Source organism: Benincasa hispida, chromosome 12, assembly GCF_009727055.1.
Source record: "Benincasa hispida cultivar B227 chromosome 12, ASM972705v1, whole genome shotgun sequence".
NCBI lineage: Eukaryota > Viridiplantae > Streptophyta > Magnoliopsida > Cucurbitales > Cucurbitaceae > Benincasa > Benincasa hispida.
The window spans coordinates 6,658,803-6,680,013 of record NC_052360.1 but is presented as its reverse complement, the minus strand read 5'-3'; the positions used below and the strand labels follow the sequence as shown (position 1 = coordinate 6,680,013).

Genomic DNA, 21,211 nt, shown 5'->3' with positions numbered 1-21,211 from the left:
TATATACTGAGCATGTGTCCCATTCTTCTAAGATACTTTAAAGATGTTTCTTAACGACAGTCAAATGATCAGTCCAGGATAAGACTGGTATCTAGCGTTGACGATTCCCTACTGAGTGCATGTCATGGGGGTATAGTGCTAAGGATTTGATCCTTACTGGATACACTGACTCTGATTTCCAAACTGATAAAGATGCTAGAAAGTCTACATCTGGATCAGTGTTCACTCTTAACGGAGGAGAAGACCTGTATAGCTGACTCCATAATGGAAGCTGAATACGTAGCTATTTGCAAAGCAGCAAAAGAAGCAGTATGGCTGAGGAAATTCTTGATAGATTTGGAAGTTGTTCCAAATATGCATCTACCCATCACCTTGTATTGTCACAACAGTGGTGCAGTTGCAAATTTAAAAGAACCTCGAAGCCATAAATGGGGAAAGCACATCAAACGAAAGTACCACCTTATCTGGAAAATCGTACACCGTGGTGACATTGTAGTGACTTAGATACCTTCTGAGTAAAACATTGCTGATCCTTTTACAAAAACCCTCACGGCTAAAATTTTTGAGGGTCACCTACAGAGTTTAGGTCTACGGTGTTTCTAAACTAGGACAAGTGGGAGATTATGTTGGGCATGAATGCCCTAATTTATTGTATTCATATGTTTATTGTACTCATATGTAATATTAATTTCTCACAATTAAATTCAGCATCGTTTGATCCTACTAGGAATTTTAGTCCAAGTGGGAGTTTGTTGGATTTTATGTCCTAAAACTCATAGTTTGTAATATATATTCTTGTTCAATAAAGCTGTTATTGAAAATCTTTAGTAAATTTAAATTTTATATTCATGAATCCAATAAACTAAGGTTCCGAGGCTATTAAGTTTAAGTTTGAACTTTATGTAATGACATAAATATGGATCAAGTTCAAATATATATAGCCAAAATGGTCTATAGTATATGAATAAGATTGGGTGCCTTATTCTGGGGACACTATTGATGCGACCCATTTTGTAATTAGTACAAATGATGTGATTCTAAACCGTTCATGTGGAGACATGAAAATGGGGGCATCCTATGTAAAGAGTTTACATAAGACTGAACCATGAAATAGTCAATTTTACGTTCTAAGTGTCGTTTAATGTATAAAACTGACTATTTCGTAAATTGATGACCTAGGTAACTTAATCTTAATTCTGAGCTAACTATGAACTCCTGTTCACTCGGAATTATCCTTAGATCTACATAGGTGAGAGCAGCTCATTATCGCTGGCCCAATAAGCCTCCCATTTCAGGGGTAAGATCAGGTGGATAGCTGGGAACATAGGGTGCAAGACGAAATTCACTCTTACCCGTTATAGGGATAGTAGATAGGTTGTTCCCTTTAGTACTGAATCCAGGTCTTGAACAAGGGGTCCCACCCTCTCATTGGCCCGAGAGGGGTTCGGTTTATAGGTTAGACCTTAAATCAATTGTTCATTAGAGGATCAATGGAACTTAAGGAATAAGATGCAGTCTCGGGGGTAAAATGGTTTTTATGACCCAGCTGAGATTATGAACAACCTGTGAAGGATTAGCTTACTAATCATGGTTATATCATATAGACACAAATATATCTATACTGAGAGAAGTGCAACTATGAGACTATAGTGGAATGACCCATGAGTTAACGAATGTTGATTAACTTCATCTAAAGAGTTTAGCCAGCTAATCTCGGATCGTTGGAGCCCATGATCTATAGGTCCATTAGGTTCCCCTACTAGTTCATATGGAATAAACTTAGAACAGTATGATAGAATAATTCGAATTGTTCGAATTAGGTGAAGAGAGAGAAACCGACAGGTATATGTGATATAGTGGTTGGTTTTTTTAGTTTAGAGATGCGGCTTTAATATTTAAATGTGATTTAAATATCAAGAATATGAATATGTTCATATTCGGAAGCTCCGAAATAATGGAAATGATCAAAGATGTAAAAAGTCAAAGAGTTGACTTTTGACTTTGAAAAGTCAAACTTTGGCTTACCTTATATTCAAATGTGATTTGAATTTCGAGAAAATGAATGCAGATTCATGCTCGAGAGGTCAAAATTAGTCAACACAGAAAAAATCATAAAAAGTCAAAATGTTGACTTTTTGATCAAAGTTTGATTTTGACCAAATGACTATTTTGCTCTTTGACTAAAGTTAGTGAGAAAATCCAAAATTTTGTTGGATAATTCCACTAACAAAATAGTGGGCTAGGTGTTGGCTCATAGTGTAGACATTAATCCCAATTAGATAGTGGATTCTAGGTGTTGGGATTTTATGAAGTTATTTCATGTAATTTTGCATGACCCCTTTCTATAAATATGGGCTTGTGATTTTGGATTAAAAACTTTTGGATATTTTGCAAAAATTGGTTTTTAAAATTTTTCTGAAAACCTAAACCCAACCCAAAAATTCACTCTACTATTTCCATCTCTTTTTCTCTCTCTCGGGTTCTTCATCTATCGGGTCCCACAACCCGGTTTTGAGTTCAGAGAATAGTAGGTCAGCTCTAGTGATTGTTCGGTTCGTGTTCGAGCGACGATAGAGGAGTTTCGGGAGCTTCAAAGGTATTATTTCAAAATAACTCTAATCAATTCATTTAGGGTTGCATGTTTAATTTGGGCAATTAGAGTAAAATCGAATCTTATTTCCGCTGCGCATGCCGACTTTTCCATTAGAATGATCATGTGTCAACTCTGAAAACAAACATGAGTGTTCTCCTTGAAGTTTTTTGATTTCGAACATCCCATGAGTTTTGTGCCGACATGCTTGTAGCCTCCAAGCACTTTCGTAGTGTTTTGTCACACAATATTTTTTTACAGCAAGGTGTAAATCTTCTTTAGTATTAAACAACATTCCCTTTTGTATTAAACTACAGTTATCTACTCCTACGTTCCTTTCTTCCAAAGTAGACCCTAGTTCACACGTTGAATTTGTCATTTCCCAATCTATTTTGGTGAACATTTCCGACGGTAACAACTCAAGATCATGTTCACCATTACGGTCGTTCCAAATAATTCATCCACTTCAATGTCGATGTCACTATCTCCATCATTTATAGGTTCAAGAATTACTAAATCTTCAGAACGCATCGACATATTTATTATGTTTTTTTCAACGGTTATAGTTGACAAAAAATATGTTAATATGTCAACCCAACAAACTCTAATTTCTAAGTTTTCTAAGTTTTCTAAGTTTAAATCAATCATACATAAACTAAATCATACATAAACTATACATATAAGATTTCTAAGTTTAAATCAATCCAAACAAATAAAAAAAAATGTAAGATCAGTCCAAAAACATACATAAACTAAATCATACATAAACTATACATAAACTAAATAATACATAAACTATACATAAATTAAATCATACACAAACTATATATAAACTAAATCAAACACAAAACTATACAACATAAACTACACATAAACTATATAATACACTATACATAAACTATACATACATAAACTATGCATACATAAACTATATACTAAATCATATATAAACTATACATAAACTAAGTTTAAAATAAACTCAACCAAAAAACATGCAAAAACATACATATAAATACAGATCAGCCCAACTACAGAAAGAAATATACCAAGCAAAAATCGGTAGCCAAAAAGGTATGAAAATCGAGTAACACGACCGCTACAATGGAGGATTTGGTGAGGATCAAATGGAGGACTGAAAATCGAGGAAAATAAAAAAATTTAGAAGATTTCGGTGAAATAGAGGTCTCAATGAGGAAAATCAACGAGATTTTTGTAAGTAGAAGGGAGGAATCGATGGTCTTGGTGAGGGAAATCGATTATAAGCAGCGGTGAGGAAGAAGAATGGGCGTTTCGGTGAGGAAGAAGAAGGGTTCGAGCGGAGGTTTTAAGGCGTGGAAGTCGTGTACCCAGTACACGACTTAGGGGAATCGTGTACCATTCAAACCTGCATGACTGTTACGCCAGACTAGGCGTGCCAGGTGGCCAGGTACTCGTGTACCCGATACACGATTTAGATCTTATTGTGTACCGGTACACTATTAAGGTGCACGATTTAAACACCTATTTTTGGGAATACTTTCTCCAACCCTATTTTTGTCATTATTTATTTAAAAAACATTATTTTAAAAAAAAAATCGTTTTTTTTCTGATTTCAAATAACTGATTTCGATTTCTTTGATTTTCTTCAAAATCCCGAAGTTCGAAACAGGGGTAAAAGTCCCGCCAAACCGCCATTCATCACCTTCTTCTTCGTTTTTCTTTTCCGGTCAGCCGCCCAGTGCCGCCGTGTCTCCGGCCGCCGCCGCTATGTAGCTATTTTTGTTTTGTTTCTCTCTATCTCTCTGTCTATTATACTTGAATCGGATAGTTAGAAAAATTTTCTGTTCTCCCTCCATTTCTTGCTTGCTTTTCCCCCCTTTCCTTTCACTGGATAAGCTTTTAGTCACCCTTTGTGATTTCTCGCTCAGTTTTACAATTCTGAGATTGAATCAACCGAATGTATAGAGGGAATATTTCTGTTCTTCTATAATAGATTGGGTGTTTTGCCATTTGAAAGATTAGTATGAAATGAATATTTCTCTAACCATTCAATAAGGAAATCAATATCTTACAATGGTCAAACTATGTGTTATAATCAACAATTTATAGTTGAAAAATGACAAGAATACCATGAGGACTCAGGGGATCAAACTATTGTTGGAAGTTATAAAACTGCCACGAACCGACCCTTCTTCTTATTCTTTCAGAATTCAAACACAGGAGTCTCACATTCATGCCAATTGATGGGTTACCGCAATCTTCTTGCGTTTTTCCTTCTGAGTTTTCTAGCAACCCAACACATTGCCGGAATTCAAATCCTCTCCAAGTCAAAACTTGAGAAATGCGAGAGGAATTCTGGCTCTGATAGCCTCAACTGCACCAAGAAAATTGTCCTAAACATGGTCGTTCCTAGCGGTTCTGTAAGATCCTTATATTTAACTCTCTTAATCTCTTTTAGTATCTTTCACATTGTTGGATGATTTTCTTTTCTAGCGCCCATTTTGGGTTTCTTTAGTTGTTTTCATAGAAGAATTTTATGTTGCAGAGTGAGGGCGAGGCCTCCATTATAGCAGAAATAGTAGAGGTGGAAGAAAACTCCACAAACAAGATGCAAACTCTGAGAACACCCCCAGTTTTGACTGTCAGCAAATCGGCCGCTTATGTTTTGTATGAGCTAACATACATTCGTGTAATTCCCACTCGTGATTTTGTTTCCTTGTATCTAATTTGTGTGTGGTATTGTGGTGAAGTTCTAACTATTCATCTGGATGTTCCATGTTTATGAAGCTTGATATATGTCTTATGTGTTTAAACGCAATATGCTCAGGATGTTCCATATAAACCTGAAGAATTTTATGTTAGTACTCGAAAATGCGAGCCAGATGCTAGCGCGAGTGTGGTACACATATGTGAGAGGTAAGGTAAGCCATCTTTTTAACTTCTTTTCCACAAAACCCCAAAGGTATTTGATTGACGGTAATTTGTTTGATGTTTTCTTGTAGGTTAAGAGATAAAAGTGGACATATAATTCAGAGTACTGAGGTGACAATTTGAGAAAAGCTTCTACTGTCTCGATTTCTTTTGGTTATATTGACTCCTTTACATTCATTTTGACCTTGTTATTGATTCATTCTTCTTTGTTTCCTGTAAATCTGTTTAGCCCATATGTTGTCCTTGTGGGGCAAAGCGTCGAATGCCAACGTCGTGCGGAAACTTTTGTAAGTTTGCTTCCCATTTCTCCAGTTGCGAGTTCCTTCAAACACTGATTTGTGATCCTAACTCTTTTATGTATAAGTTGACAAGATGATTAAGGGAAAGAAAAACACTGCACATTGTCTACGTTTTCCCGGTGACTGGTATGGCGTATGTTTCAACTCTTTTTTTTATCTTTTCCTTTCAATGTCAATATAGTAGTACTAAAACTAACCCTCTAGAGTATAATAATCATTTAAGTGTTAGATTCTTTTTTTTCTTAATTTTGTAGCACCCCTTCTAAGAACATAATTTATCATGGGGTCTTGATACTTAAACAGTTATACTTTACCACCTAGAGCTTAAGCCATCGGGTGGAAGAGCTTAACCATCACTATATTTATTTATTTTTGTTGAGTTTCACAACACTCAAACCTTTTAGTCAAGAGTGTAATCCCTCCAGTTAAGTCATGTTTAGGTTGACAGCGCTTAACTGATACTAAATTGACAAATGGTACATTTTTTTAATTTTTAGATCTTAATAATTGACCATACTAAGTGAAACTTGTTATTCCAAAAAAAAAAAAAAAAAAAAAAGACCTTTTGGTGTTGCATGGCATTAATAAATTCATGTGTTTCTTTAATATCTGTTGATATATATGTCTGGGTATCATATACATTTATGTATAGATGTTTGGATGAATTTGAAGTTGAAACTCAGCTTAGAAACTACTAGCAAAATTCTAATTTACAATTTCTGTCTCACTTAGGTTTCATGTTTTTAGTATTGGACAATGGTCATTGGGATTCAGCATTCAGATTCATGTGAAGTCAGGATCTAAAGTTTCAGTACGTTTTTCTTGATACTCTACGGTCTCGTTCTCCAGTTTTGATCAAAATTTAGTGATTGTCATTTAATTTGTTTTCATAGGAAGTGTCTTTAGGTCCAGAAAATAGAACAATGGTATCAAATGATAATTTCTTACGGGTTAATCTTATTGGAGACCTTGTTGGATACACAAACATACCATCACTCGAGGACTTTTACCTTGTTATTCCCCGGCAGGTATATGCTTTTTCCACAATAAAAGTATCTGACGAAACATTTCATAATCGAAGATTTTTAGACATTAATGTAGATCGAACAGACTACCTTGATAAAATTTTGCTTGAGTTACTTTGGTTGTTCTTATCTTCTGTTGCTAACCTCAAATTTTCAATTGTGATGGAAGAGTGGTCCTGGTGAACCACAGAATTTGGGTAACAATTTTTCTATGTGGATGCTACTAGAAAGAGTTAGATTTACTTTAGATGGTCTTGAATGCAACAAAATTGGTGTTGGCTATGAGACTTTTAATAGCCAGCCTGATTTCTGCAAGTCACCATTTCGGAGTTGTTTACACGACCAATTATGGAATTACAGGGAGGTAAGCATTTACAATCAAGGAGTATAAATAACATTGATACCTTTCATTATCTTTACCAACATTGATTTCTTTGATGTGATCTGCGTTTTATCAATTTTGACAGGCCGATCTGAGTCGAATCGGTAGGAATCAGTTGCCATTGTATGGAGTGGAAGGACGGTTTGAGAGGATCAATCAGCATCCAGTTAAGTATTGGAGGATATGGAATTCTTCATTCATGAGTATTCATATTACTAAACGTTTTGTTGTCGGTGGGTGCAGAATGCAGGGACACATTCATTCTCCATAGGAGTCACTGAAGTTCTCAATACAAATCTTGTAATAGAACTACGTGCTGATGATGTTGAGTATGTTTACCAAAGGTTAGTTGAACGTATATTAACTTTATATAACTAGTGTCTAATGTATCCATTATGTTAACAAGTGTCTAATACATGTCCAACAAGAGTCGGAGTGTCTAAGTGTCCGACACAGATATGTTAGCCAAACTAAAATGTCCGTGCTTCTTAGCTAAATATTTATTTTGAAGATATGTAAAGCAATTAAGTTATTTTAGCAATCATATATGTTCTTGATTCTTCAATAGGCTATGCATATTTCTTATTGTAGGAGTCCTGGGAAAATTATGAGCATCAACATCCCAACTTTTGAAGCCCTCACACAATTTGGAGTTGCTACAGTTATAACTAAGAATACTGGAGAAGTGGAAGCATCTTATAGCTTAACGGTATTTACTAAGCTTTTATTACCATGAAAGATATGGCTGGAATACTTGATGAAGCTTAAGATGACCATCAAGGGCTAGACCTTAAACATTTAATCAGTGGATGAGTGTTGACACAATCTGTATTCATTTCTAATATTCAATTCGAAGTTGGTGCTTTGCTCATCTTCCTCTATGATATGCACAAACATATCAGAGCAGGCTCTTAAGGAGCAGCAATAAATGTACTCATAGAATTGTTTCTTTTTTTTATTCTTCTTTCTTGCAGTTTACTTGTTCAAAAGAAGTCAGTCTCATGGAGGTACTCTCTTTCGCCCAGATGTTTTGATAGAATTTTGTAAATGTGAAGAGTTGTTGATGAAAATTTAGATGATTCCAGGAACAATATTTCATCATGAAGCCAAAGGAAGTTGCTAGCCTTTCGTTTAAACTCTACCCAACTACTGATCAAGCAGCAAAATATGTCTGTGCTGGTTAGATAAGTAGTTATTTGTGCTTCTTTCCTCATTAAATTTGGTTTAGTTTCAAGATTCTTTAGGGCAAAACTGCTCCTTGTTGATAGTGTAGCCATACTTAAGGATGCTGATTTTAGTGAAGTTGATAGAGCCGAATGCCAATTTGCTACTACTGCTACTGTCCTTGACAATGGATCACAGGTTCCTTATATAGTTTTAGAATCATGGTGAATCAAATATCCTTCTTCCCATCATTGAGTTTGGCAATTCGTTTTTAACAGATTACCCCTTTTCAACTCCCCAAGAAAAAGGAAAATGGTTTCATCGATTCAATCAAGCTCATCTGGAAGAAGTTATGGGAAAGCATCGTCAACTTTGTCACCGGGAAATCTTGCAGGTAAGTGCTATCATACTCTAGGTCACAAAACCAATTACTTTCGATTGATAAATTGTCCTCTATTTTCCAATGACATATTTGGCTGTTTTGAACAGAAAAGAATGCTCTGGATTTTTTGATTTCAGCTGTCACATACAGTATATATGTTTGAGTTGGCTGGTGTTGTTTGGCCTCTTTTTGACCACTTTCCCTGCAGGTAACTACCAAGCATTTGAAAAATCATTTCAAACAGGCGGTCCTAAAATTACAAATAAGCATCATCTATACAAGTCTCGTCTTGTCGTATTTAATTATTTGTTTCAATTACTTGCAGTACTTGTGATACTATGGGTTTTACATCAGAAGGGCTTATTTGACCCTCTGTTTGACTGGTGGGAGGATATATTTTGTCACAAAAATGAGCCCACAAGGTCCACATGGAAGCATAGAGGTGAAAGAAAACATTCCTACAGGCATGGTAGCAGGCATCACCAAAATCATGGAAGTGGGTACAAGAGGAGAAGCCATGAATTACACAAAAAGCACAAGCATTCTGATAAAGACACTGATTACTTTCTTCACCATGTGCATAGGAAAAAAGGTAAAAGAGGACATAATAGAGTGTAGAATGTTTGATACAGAACAATACTTGTCTTAACATAATTAATAGAAGTTCATACTTAAACTGTTCAATACAATACTATGTTGATTTTATTATTATATGTAGAATAAGGAATTGAGATTGATAGTGGTAAAAAATTTGAAGTTCCAGTTCACATCATTTGCTATAAACTGGTACATTCTATCAGTTCCATGGTTGGCATAAAAGAACACATGCTCCTCTGGATTTTCACATCACTCATTCTTTTATGCCTCTCATCCCTCCACAGCTATCCCTTCCTTTGAATGCCCCAATTCCACAGCATCCACTCTTCACTTCTTTTATAGCTTTTTCAATAAATTTTCGGTTATTAGGAGCAACCACATACGACATGAGTAACTTCATGATGAAATCTTTAAAACCATAGTAATCTAAAATTGAAATGGAACTAAAAAAGTATAATTTAATGAAAAATTATTCAATGAGACCAATTCTATAACCGTTGGATATAGTTTCGAAAATTTGCATGTCCTTGATAACCACAAATGTAAATTCGAGGTACTTTTACAGTGTACCTCTCATACCTCCAATGGTCCAAAACTGTTCATCACATTACAGTAGTCTCACCGGATAATTTCTCTAATTCAACCCACGTACCATATTTTGTTGGGTGGTGGATTATGTCATTGATAGCAGTGTGGAGATCAGTATGAGAATATATGAATCCTTTAAGCTTTTCTGCAAGCTTTTGGAGAGCTTTAGGAAGTTTTTCATTGGGCAAAGCAATAAATTGTTTGAATTGTTCCAACCAAGCTGGAGCTCTAGCATGAGATATAATAACTTCGTGTACAACCGACAAAGATCAATAGGATGTTGAAATTAGGGTGTTAGTCCTAAGGGCAGTTTTGTCTTTTCACTATACCCTAAGGTTCCCCTTTTATCCATTTAATCATGTAGTCTCTGTGTATTAGCAGAGAAGTACGTCCTTTCATCTGCTAAGTCATCATTTCCTTGGAAGCCTAAACGATGGGACTACTCTTTTTGCAAAAAGAATTTTATCTTTTGTGCTTTATTCGGATGGGCACAAGGTTAAGATAACGCAATGTCTCAATCAACGCAAATGCATATTTGCAGAGGACGGGCAACAACGCATGTATCAGTGCAACACACTCCTCGGCTCAACGCATTTCTGGAGGACGGGCGCACGGTATTTCTACTGGCGCAACACTACCTCGACATAGTGCGTTTTCACTAAGGACGGGCGAAAACTACATACGAGCGTAACACACCCCTCAACGTAATGCATTTGGGTAGGGTGGACGCAAAATGTACCTTGTTAGCACAAGACGCACCCATCATCGCAATGCTACCAGATGTTGATTGTTATTATTATTATTATTATTATATTTATTTATTTATTTTTCATCAACGCAAGTCGCTAGAACTTTGTGGTATTCATTTTCTTTTAAACAATCATTCACAGAAAATTTAAAACAACGCAATTAATGCAGAAAGTAAGGAAATTGAAATAATCGCACAAAAATTAATGCAATTGAATTAAATGAAGAATAAATTCATAAAGCAATAAAAGCAAGTTTAAGAAAGCAATAAATAACGTAATGCATAAAGCAATAAAGGAAAGTAATTAAGAAAGCAATTAAACATAGATTTTAGAGATATGGATTGAAAGACAATTTCTCACGATTACCGCAATCCACACCTCTACAGGTGGTCAAACTTGCCTGCACAATGTCATCAAGGACATTGTTCACCTCCTTGCCTCATCCCGCATTGTGTACGGGAAGAGATACAATCTAATTTCTTCGGGAGTCACACCAGGTATGGAGAATGCGTTGCACATTTCTACGAAGCTGGTCAAATGAGCATGCGGGTCTTCTCCTCGTAGACCTCCGAATCGTCCCGCATTTTGGATCATTTGAAACATGACTGGCCTTATCTTAAACCTTGCATTCTCCGCAACTGTAGGTCTTGAAATTCCGATACTTAATTTGGTTCTGATGTGTTCCTGCGCGAAAAATACACTCGATTTCTGGGTCAGTTTAGAATTTCTGGATCAATTCTAGTACTCATAAACCGTCAGTCTGTTCTTCGCATTAAACAGACAGTACAAAGAGATCTGCCCTGCAACATACCACAAAAGTATTCAACACTGACTGTTACCAATCCCCGGCAACGGCCCCATAAACTTGTAACAATATTTTTTTTTTTATATCTTATCTTTAAGCATGTGGACAAATATGAATATGAAGTGCTATATACGCTCAAGTGCTTGAGATAAAGACATTTTTATGCGATACTACATTCTAATTATATGCGTTATTAATGAGTTGCTCGTAGTATGTGATGAAGTAGTGTGTGTCACAAGTTTCCTTGCACTGAAACCAAGTATAATTCCAACGCAAGTTTCTCAGAATGATCTGAGGTCGAACGTGGGGGTTGGCATAAAAAAACACATGTTCCTTTGGATTTTCACATAACTCATTCTTTTATACCTCTCATCCCTCCACAACTATCCCTTCCTTTGAATGTCTCAATTCCACAACATCCACTCTTCACTTCTTTTATAGCTTTTTCAATAAATTTTCGGTTATTAGGAGCAACCACATACGATATGAGTAACTTCATGATGAAATCTTTAAAACCAAGGTAATCTAATTGAAATGGATCTAAAAAAGTATAACTTAATGAAAAATTATTCAATGAGACCAATTCTAATAACCGTAGGATATAGTTTCGAAAATTTGCATGTCCTTGATAACCACAAATGTAAATTCGAGGTACTTTTACAATGTACCTCTCATACCTCCAATGGTCCAAAACTATTCATCACATTACAGTGGTCTCACCGGATAATTTCTCTAATTCAATCCACGTACCATATTTTGTTGGGTGGTGGATTATGTCATTGATAGCAGTGTGGAAATCAGTATGAGAATATATGAATCCTTTAAGCTTTTGTGCAAGCTTTTGGAGAGCTTTAGGAAGTTTTTCATTGGGCAAAGCAATAAATTGTTTGAATTGTTCCAACCAAGCTGGAGCTCTAGCATGAGATATAATAGCTTTGTGTACAACCGACAAATGATCAATAGGATGTTGAAATTAGGGTGTTAGCCCTAGGGCAGATTTATCTTTTCACTATACCCTAAGGTTCCCCTTTTATCTATTTAAGCATGTAGTCTTTGTGTATCTTCAGTATCAAAATTATAATAAGAAAAACTTTGTATCATAGTTTTTTCTCCCTGTATTAAGGTTTTCCACATATACCTGTCTGTGCTTTTATTCTTCCTTCTCTTTTTACTTCTCATCATGGTATCAATTCAAGGAGATGAAACCTTGGCAACCATCGAGAAAAATCAAATAGGGGAATCACAAGTGCCATCTGGCGCCACAGATATTGCAGTCGTTGTACAAACGACCGTAGAACGATACTTCCAGACCATGTTACCACATCTTCATCAGTCGATTGGAGCATCATAACCCGGAGGACAGGTAGCCGAATAGGTAAAAAATCAACCAAGCCAACCGGTTGATTGGGTTAACCACCAAACAGGACATATTGGAAACCAGCCAGAAATCAGATGGGTTCGCGCCAGTCAGACTGCGAGCAACAACCATCAACCCATACAAGACGTTTGCGCTGATCCCGTTCACACCGACCGACCTGTTCACGCTGATCAACTGTAACGATAATTTTTTTTATATCTTATCTTTAAGCATGCGGACAAATATGAATATGAAGTGCTATATACGCTCAAGTTCTTGCGATAAAGACATTTCTATGCGATATTACATTCTAATTATATGCGTTATTAATGAGTTGCTCGTAGTATGCGATGAAGTAGTGCGTGTCACAAGTTTCCTTGTGCTGAAACCAAGTATAATTCCAACACAAGTTTCTCATAATGATCCGAGGTCGAACACGAGGATTGTTTTCGTTAATGCAATACTTATGTGATACATGCGACCGGTTTTTAACAATGAATAAAGAATTGTGGTTTATACAGAAATATAAATTGCGATGAAATAAAATTTACGTTGTTAAAGTAAAATCCTAAACTAATATGATACAAGATACAAGATACATGATACTGAGGTTGAGAACTGACTGTGAAGTTGTACAAAGAATCGATGTATGCGATGATAAATCTTTATGAATGAAGTAGAAAGAGAAAGAGTAAATAGTAAAAACATCGCAAGTTTGTCAATTGCGTTAAAGACACAACTAAGGTTCCGCTTTCCCTTGGTGTACACCTCTCGGTGATCGACCGCATCCCCATATCTCTATGGTGAAACAGGGATGAACGTAACGAACACAAGGTTGTTTTCATATTTGGAAATACTTGCTTTAGTTAATGCATTCTTCCAACCTTCTCTCGATAGGCGGAATAACATCTTCACTTTTGCTCTCATAGGTGAAGATGTCGTCGAGCATGCTTTAGCTAAACTTAATTATTTCCTTAACACAAATTAACTCACTCGCTTAATTTTTGCTATTTACCCATGGGATTAAGAACACATCACGGAGAAAATGGGTTATGGATGCACGAAAAGAGATAGAGAGATGATAATGGTGACTATCATAACATTTAATTCTAAAATTAAGTGTTTGATACATGTTGTGAATGAAAGATTAGAGAAGATGAATATCGATGATGAAATAGAGATTAGAAACAAATACGGAAAGAGTATCAATGTCTTGACACAGATCCCGAACGGAGATTGTGCTTGCCGGTGTGTGGAAGTGGTGGAGAGGAAAGCTTCCCTCTCAGGCTTGCTTTTCCGGTAGAATTGACCTTCGCACAGAGCTTCAACTACGAGAATTGGAAGAATTCTCTGCTCGGAGACTCACCTCTCAGCCTTGTCTCATGGTTCTCCCGGATCTACTCTGTAAGTCGCTTCAGACCAGCCTCTCTCTTAGAATCAGTATATGCATGTTTCTATGTATTCATGTATATACCAGTATCTGTATGTCTATCACCGAATTTGAAGAAGCTATTTATAGGCGAGGCCTTGGCTCTTTGAATTTGTAGTCCCCACTGTGTAGTTATGGTAGTTCCTAAAATGGTGGAATGGAAAATTCCATCTGTAACGCAATAAACCCGTCAGAAATGCATAACTGAAAGCTGTACACTTGTCAGAATCTTTCGCAAATGCGTTGCTTTTCACATCTTTGATTGATCGCCGCATGCGGTGTTGTTTTTGATTACTGAATGTGGTTGAAATTATGTTGATCGCTAAAGCACTTGATCGATTGTCGCATGCGCCGTCATTGCGTTGATCATCTCTTCATTCTTGATTGATGGGCGCAATGTGACGTAGATGCATTGTTCATTTCGTCTTTGGGCCATGGACGCATGCGGTGACTTATTTCTTGCAAAGCAGAAAATGAAACATTCTATTCTACCATCGCAATGGTGTTAGTGGGTGTATTGATGAAATTTCATAATTTTCGCATTTCTTAACCAATTTTTATACTATCGATGCAACTTTTCTTTCTTTTAGCCGAAATATCTAAATAAAACAGTATAAATAACTTGTATTTCTACAAGTTATCATCAACTCATGAGCGGCGACCACCCGAGCAATTAAACCCAACCGAGCGGCGCTTTCTTGGTTGATTCCAGCTGAGTGTAGCAACCCTTTCGACCCTAGCTGCTGCTCGGCTCTGGCGCAGATGTCAATGTGCAAGCCGCTAGAACAGTCGGCTCTAGCCTTATAGTCCCATCCAGCCGAGCAGCTCCAGACTCGAGCCATCCTGTACTCCCAGTCGCGCTTGAAAACGGTTCGTTTCCAACAGCTTCCTCCTACCAGCCGAGGGTTGAATTCAGCCTTAAACCTACCAATGGTGACAGATTGGAGATGAGAGGATCATCCTCATATCTAAAACAAAAATTTGATTATATTCAGGAACAATTTGCTCAACTTCAACTCCAGATCAAACAGTAGAATGAGTCAGTACAACAATAGATGGCTACTCTCAGAGAGGTGCTCGGGGCTACCTCTATTGGGCGGTCAAAAATTCCCTCTAGCCTTCCAGCTTACTTAGGAAGCTCAGTAACTTCTTTTCCTGCTTTATCTAAAACAAATTTATTTTCCTGTGCAATAGAAAATACTGCTAGCTGTATTATAGGAGAAAAATTAAGTCATAATTATTTTTCGTGGTCTCAATCCATAAAAATGACCTTCGAGGGTTGGCAAAAATTCGGATATCTGACAGGAGAGATACTGAAACCGAGACTGGGTGACCTTCAAGAACGTATATGGAAGAGAGAAGACTCCCTACTGCAGTCTATTTTAGTAGGGAGCATGGAGCCTCAAATTTGCAAACCCCTACTGTATGCAGCCTTTGCTCGAGATATTTAGGAGGCCGTACATAAACTGTACTCCAAATGACAGAATGCTTCCAAGCTTTACACCTTACAGAAACAAGTCCATGAGTGCAAGAAGGGAACAATGGACGTTACAACATATTTCAACAAGCTATATCTTATCTGGCAAGAAATGGTCTGAAATTGTCCATGTGGGGGAGTTTTACATTACCAGTCTAAGGAGACGAACCGAGTTTATGATTTTCTAGCGGGATTGAATTTGAAGTTTGATGTGGTAAGGAGTCGGATACTGGGAACTCGTCCAATACCATCTTCGATGGAAGTTTGTTCTGAAGTCCGCCTTGAGGAGGATAAGTCGAGTACTGTGAATAGTACACTGGCCTCGTCAACTGATTCAGCTGCTTTTAAAGCATCGAGTTCTGCTAATGATAAGCAAAAAGGTAAGCCAACATCGATATGTGAACACTGTAAGAAGCCCTAGCACATTAAAGATCAATGTTGGAAGCTGCATGTCCGTCCGCCGAATGGTAAAAGACGTTAGTCAGGGCCTGGACGAGCACTGACCAATGAATCACGACCGGAGGTTCTCAACCTTAGAACCAGGAAACCAATCAGACTAGCTCTAGTATAGTGGGTGTAGTGCGATCGCCTAATCAGGTACACTTCAATCCTTTGGTCTTGTTAGTATTACTGGTAACAAGCTGTGGATTCTAGATTTAGGGGTTACAGACCCCTTGACTGGTTCTTCCGACCAGTTTATTTCATATCATCCAAGTGCTGGGAATGAGAGGATTAAAATTCCTGATGGCTCCTTCGCCCCTATAGCTGGAAGAGGCCACTTATCACCCTTTGAGGGGTTGATTCTTCAGAATGTGTTGTATGTGCCTAAAATATCTTATAATTTGTTATATGTTAGTAAAATTACAAAGGATCTGAGATGCCGAGTTACTTTCTCATCTGATGCTTTTGTTTTTCAGGACCTGAACTCGAGGATGACGATTGGCATTGCCCGACATGATGCTATTTCCTCACTGAAGATGCTTCTTCTAAGATATGTGATAGGACTAGTTTACTTTCTTCTTGTTTTTCTACCTCTAAAACTGATTATATGTTGTGGCCCTATCGTTTTGGACATCTTAGTTTTCATTATATGAAATATCTGTTTCCTCATCTATTTCGCAATATTAATCTGTCTAATTTAAATTGTGATGTGTGTGTCCAAGTTAAACAACCACGTGTCTCACTAAAGCCTAAACATTTTAAGCCTTCCAAACCATTCATTCTCTTCCATAGCAATGTGTCAGGTCCATCACTCGTTACTATCGCCACAGGAAAATGGTGGTTTGTAACCTTCATTGATGACCACACTAGTTTAACTTGGGTCTTCCTTCTTACGGACAAATCTGAAGTCGCATCTATTTTCAAACAGTTCTACAGTTCTATAGAAACCCAGTTTAATGAAAAAATCGCTATCCTTCATAGTGGCAATGGTCAGAAATTTTTTAATAACTCACTTAGGGAATTTCTAGTCTCTAAAGACATTGTCTATCAGAGTTCGTGTGTATACTCCTAAACAAAATGGGGTAACCGAGTGAAAAAACCATCATCTGATCGAAGTTGCTGGGTCTCTTATGTTGTCAACTTCTCCTCCGTCCTATTTGTATGGAGATGCAGTTCAAACAACAGCTCATTTGATAAATCGAATGCCTTCTCGGGTCTTAAAACTCCAAACCCCTTTAGACTATTTCAGAGAGTCTTATCCTGATAACCGACTCATCCCTGATGTTCCACTTCAGGTATTTGGGTGCGTTGTGTTTGTTCATACCCATGGCCTTAATCGAACCTAATTTACCCCATGGGCCCAAAAGCGTGTCTTTGTGGGATACCCACTGCATCAACGTGGGTACAAATGTTACTATCCTTTTTTTCGAAAGTATTTTGTCTCCATGGATGTGACCTTCAAAGATCATCCCTTCTTTCTCCTTAGTCCTCTTCAGGGGGAGAGTACGAGTGAAGAGACTAATTGGGGTCTGAGTTTGTCAGTCTTACCTGAACCAATTCCTAACATAACTGTCAATGAACCCATTCTGCCCATTAAACAAGTCCTATGGATCACGTACTATAGGAGGAATCTCAGAAAGGAAATAGCGCTGCCTGTTAATTCTTCAACTCTAATCCATGAGTCAGAACAGGTATTAGTTCCAGGTATGAGTACTCCTATACACGATAATGGTAATGTTTATGTTAATAATGATGCTTGTGTTGAAAGTAACGTAAGTAAAGACAGGAAAGACAGTGATAGTACTAAAGACTGTACTGAGAGTGTAACTGATACAAGTGGTGGTAACTGTAAAGAACCGGTCCCAGCAGAGAATGTTGTTGACATTGGAGGAGATCCCTTAGAAGATAAGACACAGGAACAGAAGGCCAAAGTCAGTAGGGAGCCAGAAGAGGGGAAAGATCATGATGCCTCTCTTGATCTTCCTATTGCCTTAAGGAAGGTACAAGATCATGCACGAAGTATCCTCTACAGAGTTACTTGTCTTATAGCAACTTTTCTCCCGTATTTAAAGCCCTCACTACAAGCCTAGACACAGTTACAATACCGAGCAGTATATATGTAGCAATGAAGATTCCTGAATGGAGAGTTGCAGTCATGGAAGAGATGGGGCAGTTGAGAAAAATAACACATAGGACCAGGTCATTCTTTCTAAGGGACACAAAGCAATTGAATGCAAGTGGGTATTTACCGTTAAATATAAACCTGATGAAACAATTGATAGAGATAAGGCCCGGTTAGTTGCAAGGGGATTCACTCAGACCTTCGAAATAGATTATTTCGAGACTTTTTCCACAGTAGCAAAATTAAACACAGTTCATGTTCTTCTCTTAGTTGCGGTCAATAAAGACTGGCCACTCCACCAATTTGATGTGAAGAATGCCTTTCTTAATGGGGAATTAGAAGAAGAAGTGTACATGAGTCCACCTCCAGTGTTCAAGAAACAGTTCAATCACCGGGTATGTAAACTGCGAAAGTCCTTGTATGGGTTGAAATAGTCGCCTAGAGCCTGATTTGGCAGATTCACTATTTTTGTGAAGTCACAGAGGTACAGTCAAGGATACTCAGACCACACCCTCTTTACAAAGAAATCAACAGGGAAAATTGCAGTTTTGATTGTGTAGGTAGATGACATTGTTACTTCAGGTGATGATGCTCCAAAAATTGACAGATCGAAGAGGAAAATGGTCGAGAAATTTGAAATCAAAGATTTCAAGAGTTTAATATATTTTATCGTAATGGAAATGGCTGGATCAAAAGAAGGTATTTTAGTGTCTCAGCGAAAATATACTCTGGATTTACTTAAGGAGATAGGTATGATGGGCTGTAAACCAGCAGACACTCTTATGAAAGCTAATGCTAGACTCAGTAACTTGAGTAATAGTATTCTAGTTAACCAAGAGAGATATCAGTGATTTGTTGGGAAGTTAATCTATCTCTCCTATACTAGACCAGATATTGCATATACAGTCAGTGTAGTTAGTCAGTTCATGCATTCTCCTTATGAAGAACATATGAGAGCAGTAGAGCGCATTTTGAGGTATTTGAAAACCTCTTCGAGCAGAGGGTTGATGTTCAGGAAGTCCGACAAATGATGTATCGAGGCATACACAGATGCCGACTGGGCAGGCTCGGTAGTAGACAGGAAGTCGACATCGGGATACTGTACCTTCGTGTGGTGTAACCTTGTGACGTGGAAGAGTAAGAATCAAGGGGTTGTTGCCAGAAGTAGTATCGAAGCTAAATACAGGGCCATGAGTCTGGGGATATGTGAAGAAATTTTGTTGGAAAAGGTCTTAAGTGATCTTGGTCAAGGTCATGGTGGACCTATGAAACTCTATTGTGATAACAAAGTCGCAATAAGTATCACTAATAACCCTGTACAACATGACAGAACAAAAACATGTGGAGATTGGTAGGCATTTCATCAAGGAATGACTTAACAGTAGCAACATATGTGTTCCTTATATTCCTTCTAGTCAACAGATTGTAGACGTTCTCACGAAAGGGCTTCCCAGACATTTTTTCGACTCATGTATTAACAAGTTAGGCCTCATTGATATTTATACCCCAACTTGAGGGGAGTGTTGAAATTAGGGTGTTAGCCCTAGGGGTAGTTTTATCTTTTCACCATACCTTAGGGTTTCCCTTTTTTCTATTTAAACATGTAGTCTCTGTGTATCTTTAGTATCAAAATTATAAAAGAAAACTCTGTATCATGGTTTTTTTCTCCCTGTATTAGGGTTTTCTACGTATACCTATGTGTGCTTTTCTTCTTCCTTCTCTTTTTACTTTTCATCAAGACCCAATATTTAGCACTGAAAATTTACTTTCTCCTCTTTGTAAATTTCCTACAAGTAATTAAATTAAAAGCACCCAAATCAAAGATATAGAACAAAATGAAAGCAAGATGAATTTAATTTTGATGTGTTTACTTTGATGAAACCAGTCATGTTTCCAAAGACTATATCTTACATATTGTTGTGTTGTGTAAGATTGATAAAGTGAATTGGATCGTGGATCAAAAGCAGCATAGTCATTGCTTCCAATAGCAATTAAATAAACAGTTGTTGACAATAATTTCTTTGATTGTGAAGTTCCAAGTTTGTTTCTCAAACTCCTTTCCATTTCTTTAAAATAATCCACCTGTGTTCTCAAGGTTATCACCTGTAAAATGGGCACATTTTAGGGGGGAAATTTCTAATGTTTTTGGTTGCATTTACTCATTTTTCACACAAACCTAGTCGATCGATCGTAATTGGCCAAACCAATTGGCTAGTCGATTTATGACTATGTTTGATCGAGACGGGGCTTTTGACCTATCATATCCAATGTTTGGTTAATTTTTTTTAGTACAAACAAACATAGAGTATGAGATTTGAACCTTGACTAGGAGAAAATGAGTACATGCCAAAATTCTTATATTATCAAAAAAAGAAAATTAAATTTTTTTCACGTCTTTCTCTATCTTTTTCTCCTTATCCTAACTTCTTCCTTTTGATAGGTTCTTGATCAAATCAAGATTCCTCCAAGATTCTCTTGAGTACGTCTTGTTCCAAAGTCTTTTCTTCCAGGTTCCCTTGTGAAGGCTTGGAAACAACATCTTCAGGTAATCAAGATCGCCATTAGTGCAGAAAATGAACGAGGACATTGCTTCAGAATTAGAGCTTCTTAGCTTGTCAGGAGATGAGGAGCTAGTTTCAATTCCCCTGGATCTTGGCATTCTAAGTGACATCAACACCCGACTAGATCACTACGTTGTGGGAAAGCTCTTATCTTAAAAGAGCTTTATCTAGAAACTCCACTAGGAATGCTTTCTTCAAGGCCTGGGGAATGGAAAACGACATCAACATCAAGACAATTGGAAAACATATCATCTTGTTTATTTTCGAAAACTTCTTGGACAAGCAATGGGTTATGAATGCGGACCCTTGGCTGTTCGACAACCAAATCTTGGT

The 21,211-nt window shown here is 37.2% G+C and overlaps 1 protein-coding gene and 1 pseudogene across 1 annotated transcript; one reads left to right on the top strand and one right to left on the bottom strand.

Moving 5' to 3' along the window:
• Positions 1-4,227: 4,227 nt before the first annotated feature.
• Positions 4,228-9,436, top strand: LOC120068097 (protein HAPLESS 2). The gene is made up of 19 exons (XM_039019792.1): positions 4,228-4,338; positions 4,777-4,989; positions 5,115-5,258; positions 5,397-5,485; positions 5,572-5,611; positions 5,730-5,787; positions 5,865-5,925; positions 6,532-6,610; positions 6,693-6,827; positions 6,994-7,188; positions 7,292-7,372; positions 7,450-7,550; positions 7,798-7,915; positions 8,181-8,213; positions 8,292-8,385; positions 8,480-8,568; positions 8,649-8,764; positions 8,860-8,960; positions 9,078-9,436. Exons 2-19 carry the CDS (start codon positions 4,813-4,815, stop codon positions 9,368-9,370), a joined length of 2,004 nt encoding a protein of 667 aa, XP_038875720.1. The 5' UTR covers positions 4,228-4,338; positions 4,777-4,812; the 3' UTR covers positions 9,371-9,436.
• A 24-nt stretch (positions 9,437-9,460) lies between these two features.
• On the bottom strand, positions 9,461-20,662 carry LOC120067369 (annotated as a pseudogene).
• Between the last annotated feature and the right edge of the window lie 549 nt (positions 20,663-21,211).

Excerpts from the sequence above, each read along its gene's own strand:
- LOC120068097 (XM_039019792.1), top strand. The coding sequence starts at position 4,813 with ATGGGTTACCGCAATCTTCTTGCGTTTTTCCTTCTGAGTTTTCTAGCA. Across the intron at positions 4,990-5,114 it reads TGGTCGTTCCTAGCGGTTCT|AGTGAGGGCGAGGCCTCCAT; the intron begins GTAAGATCCTTA and ends TTTATGTTGCAG. Across the intron at positions 5,612-5,729 it reads ATATAATTCAGAGTACTGAG|CCCATATGTTGTCCTTGTGG; the intron begins GTGACAATTTGA and ends AAATCTGTTTAG.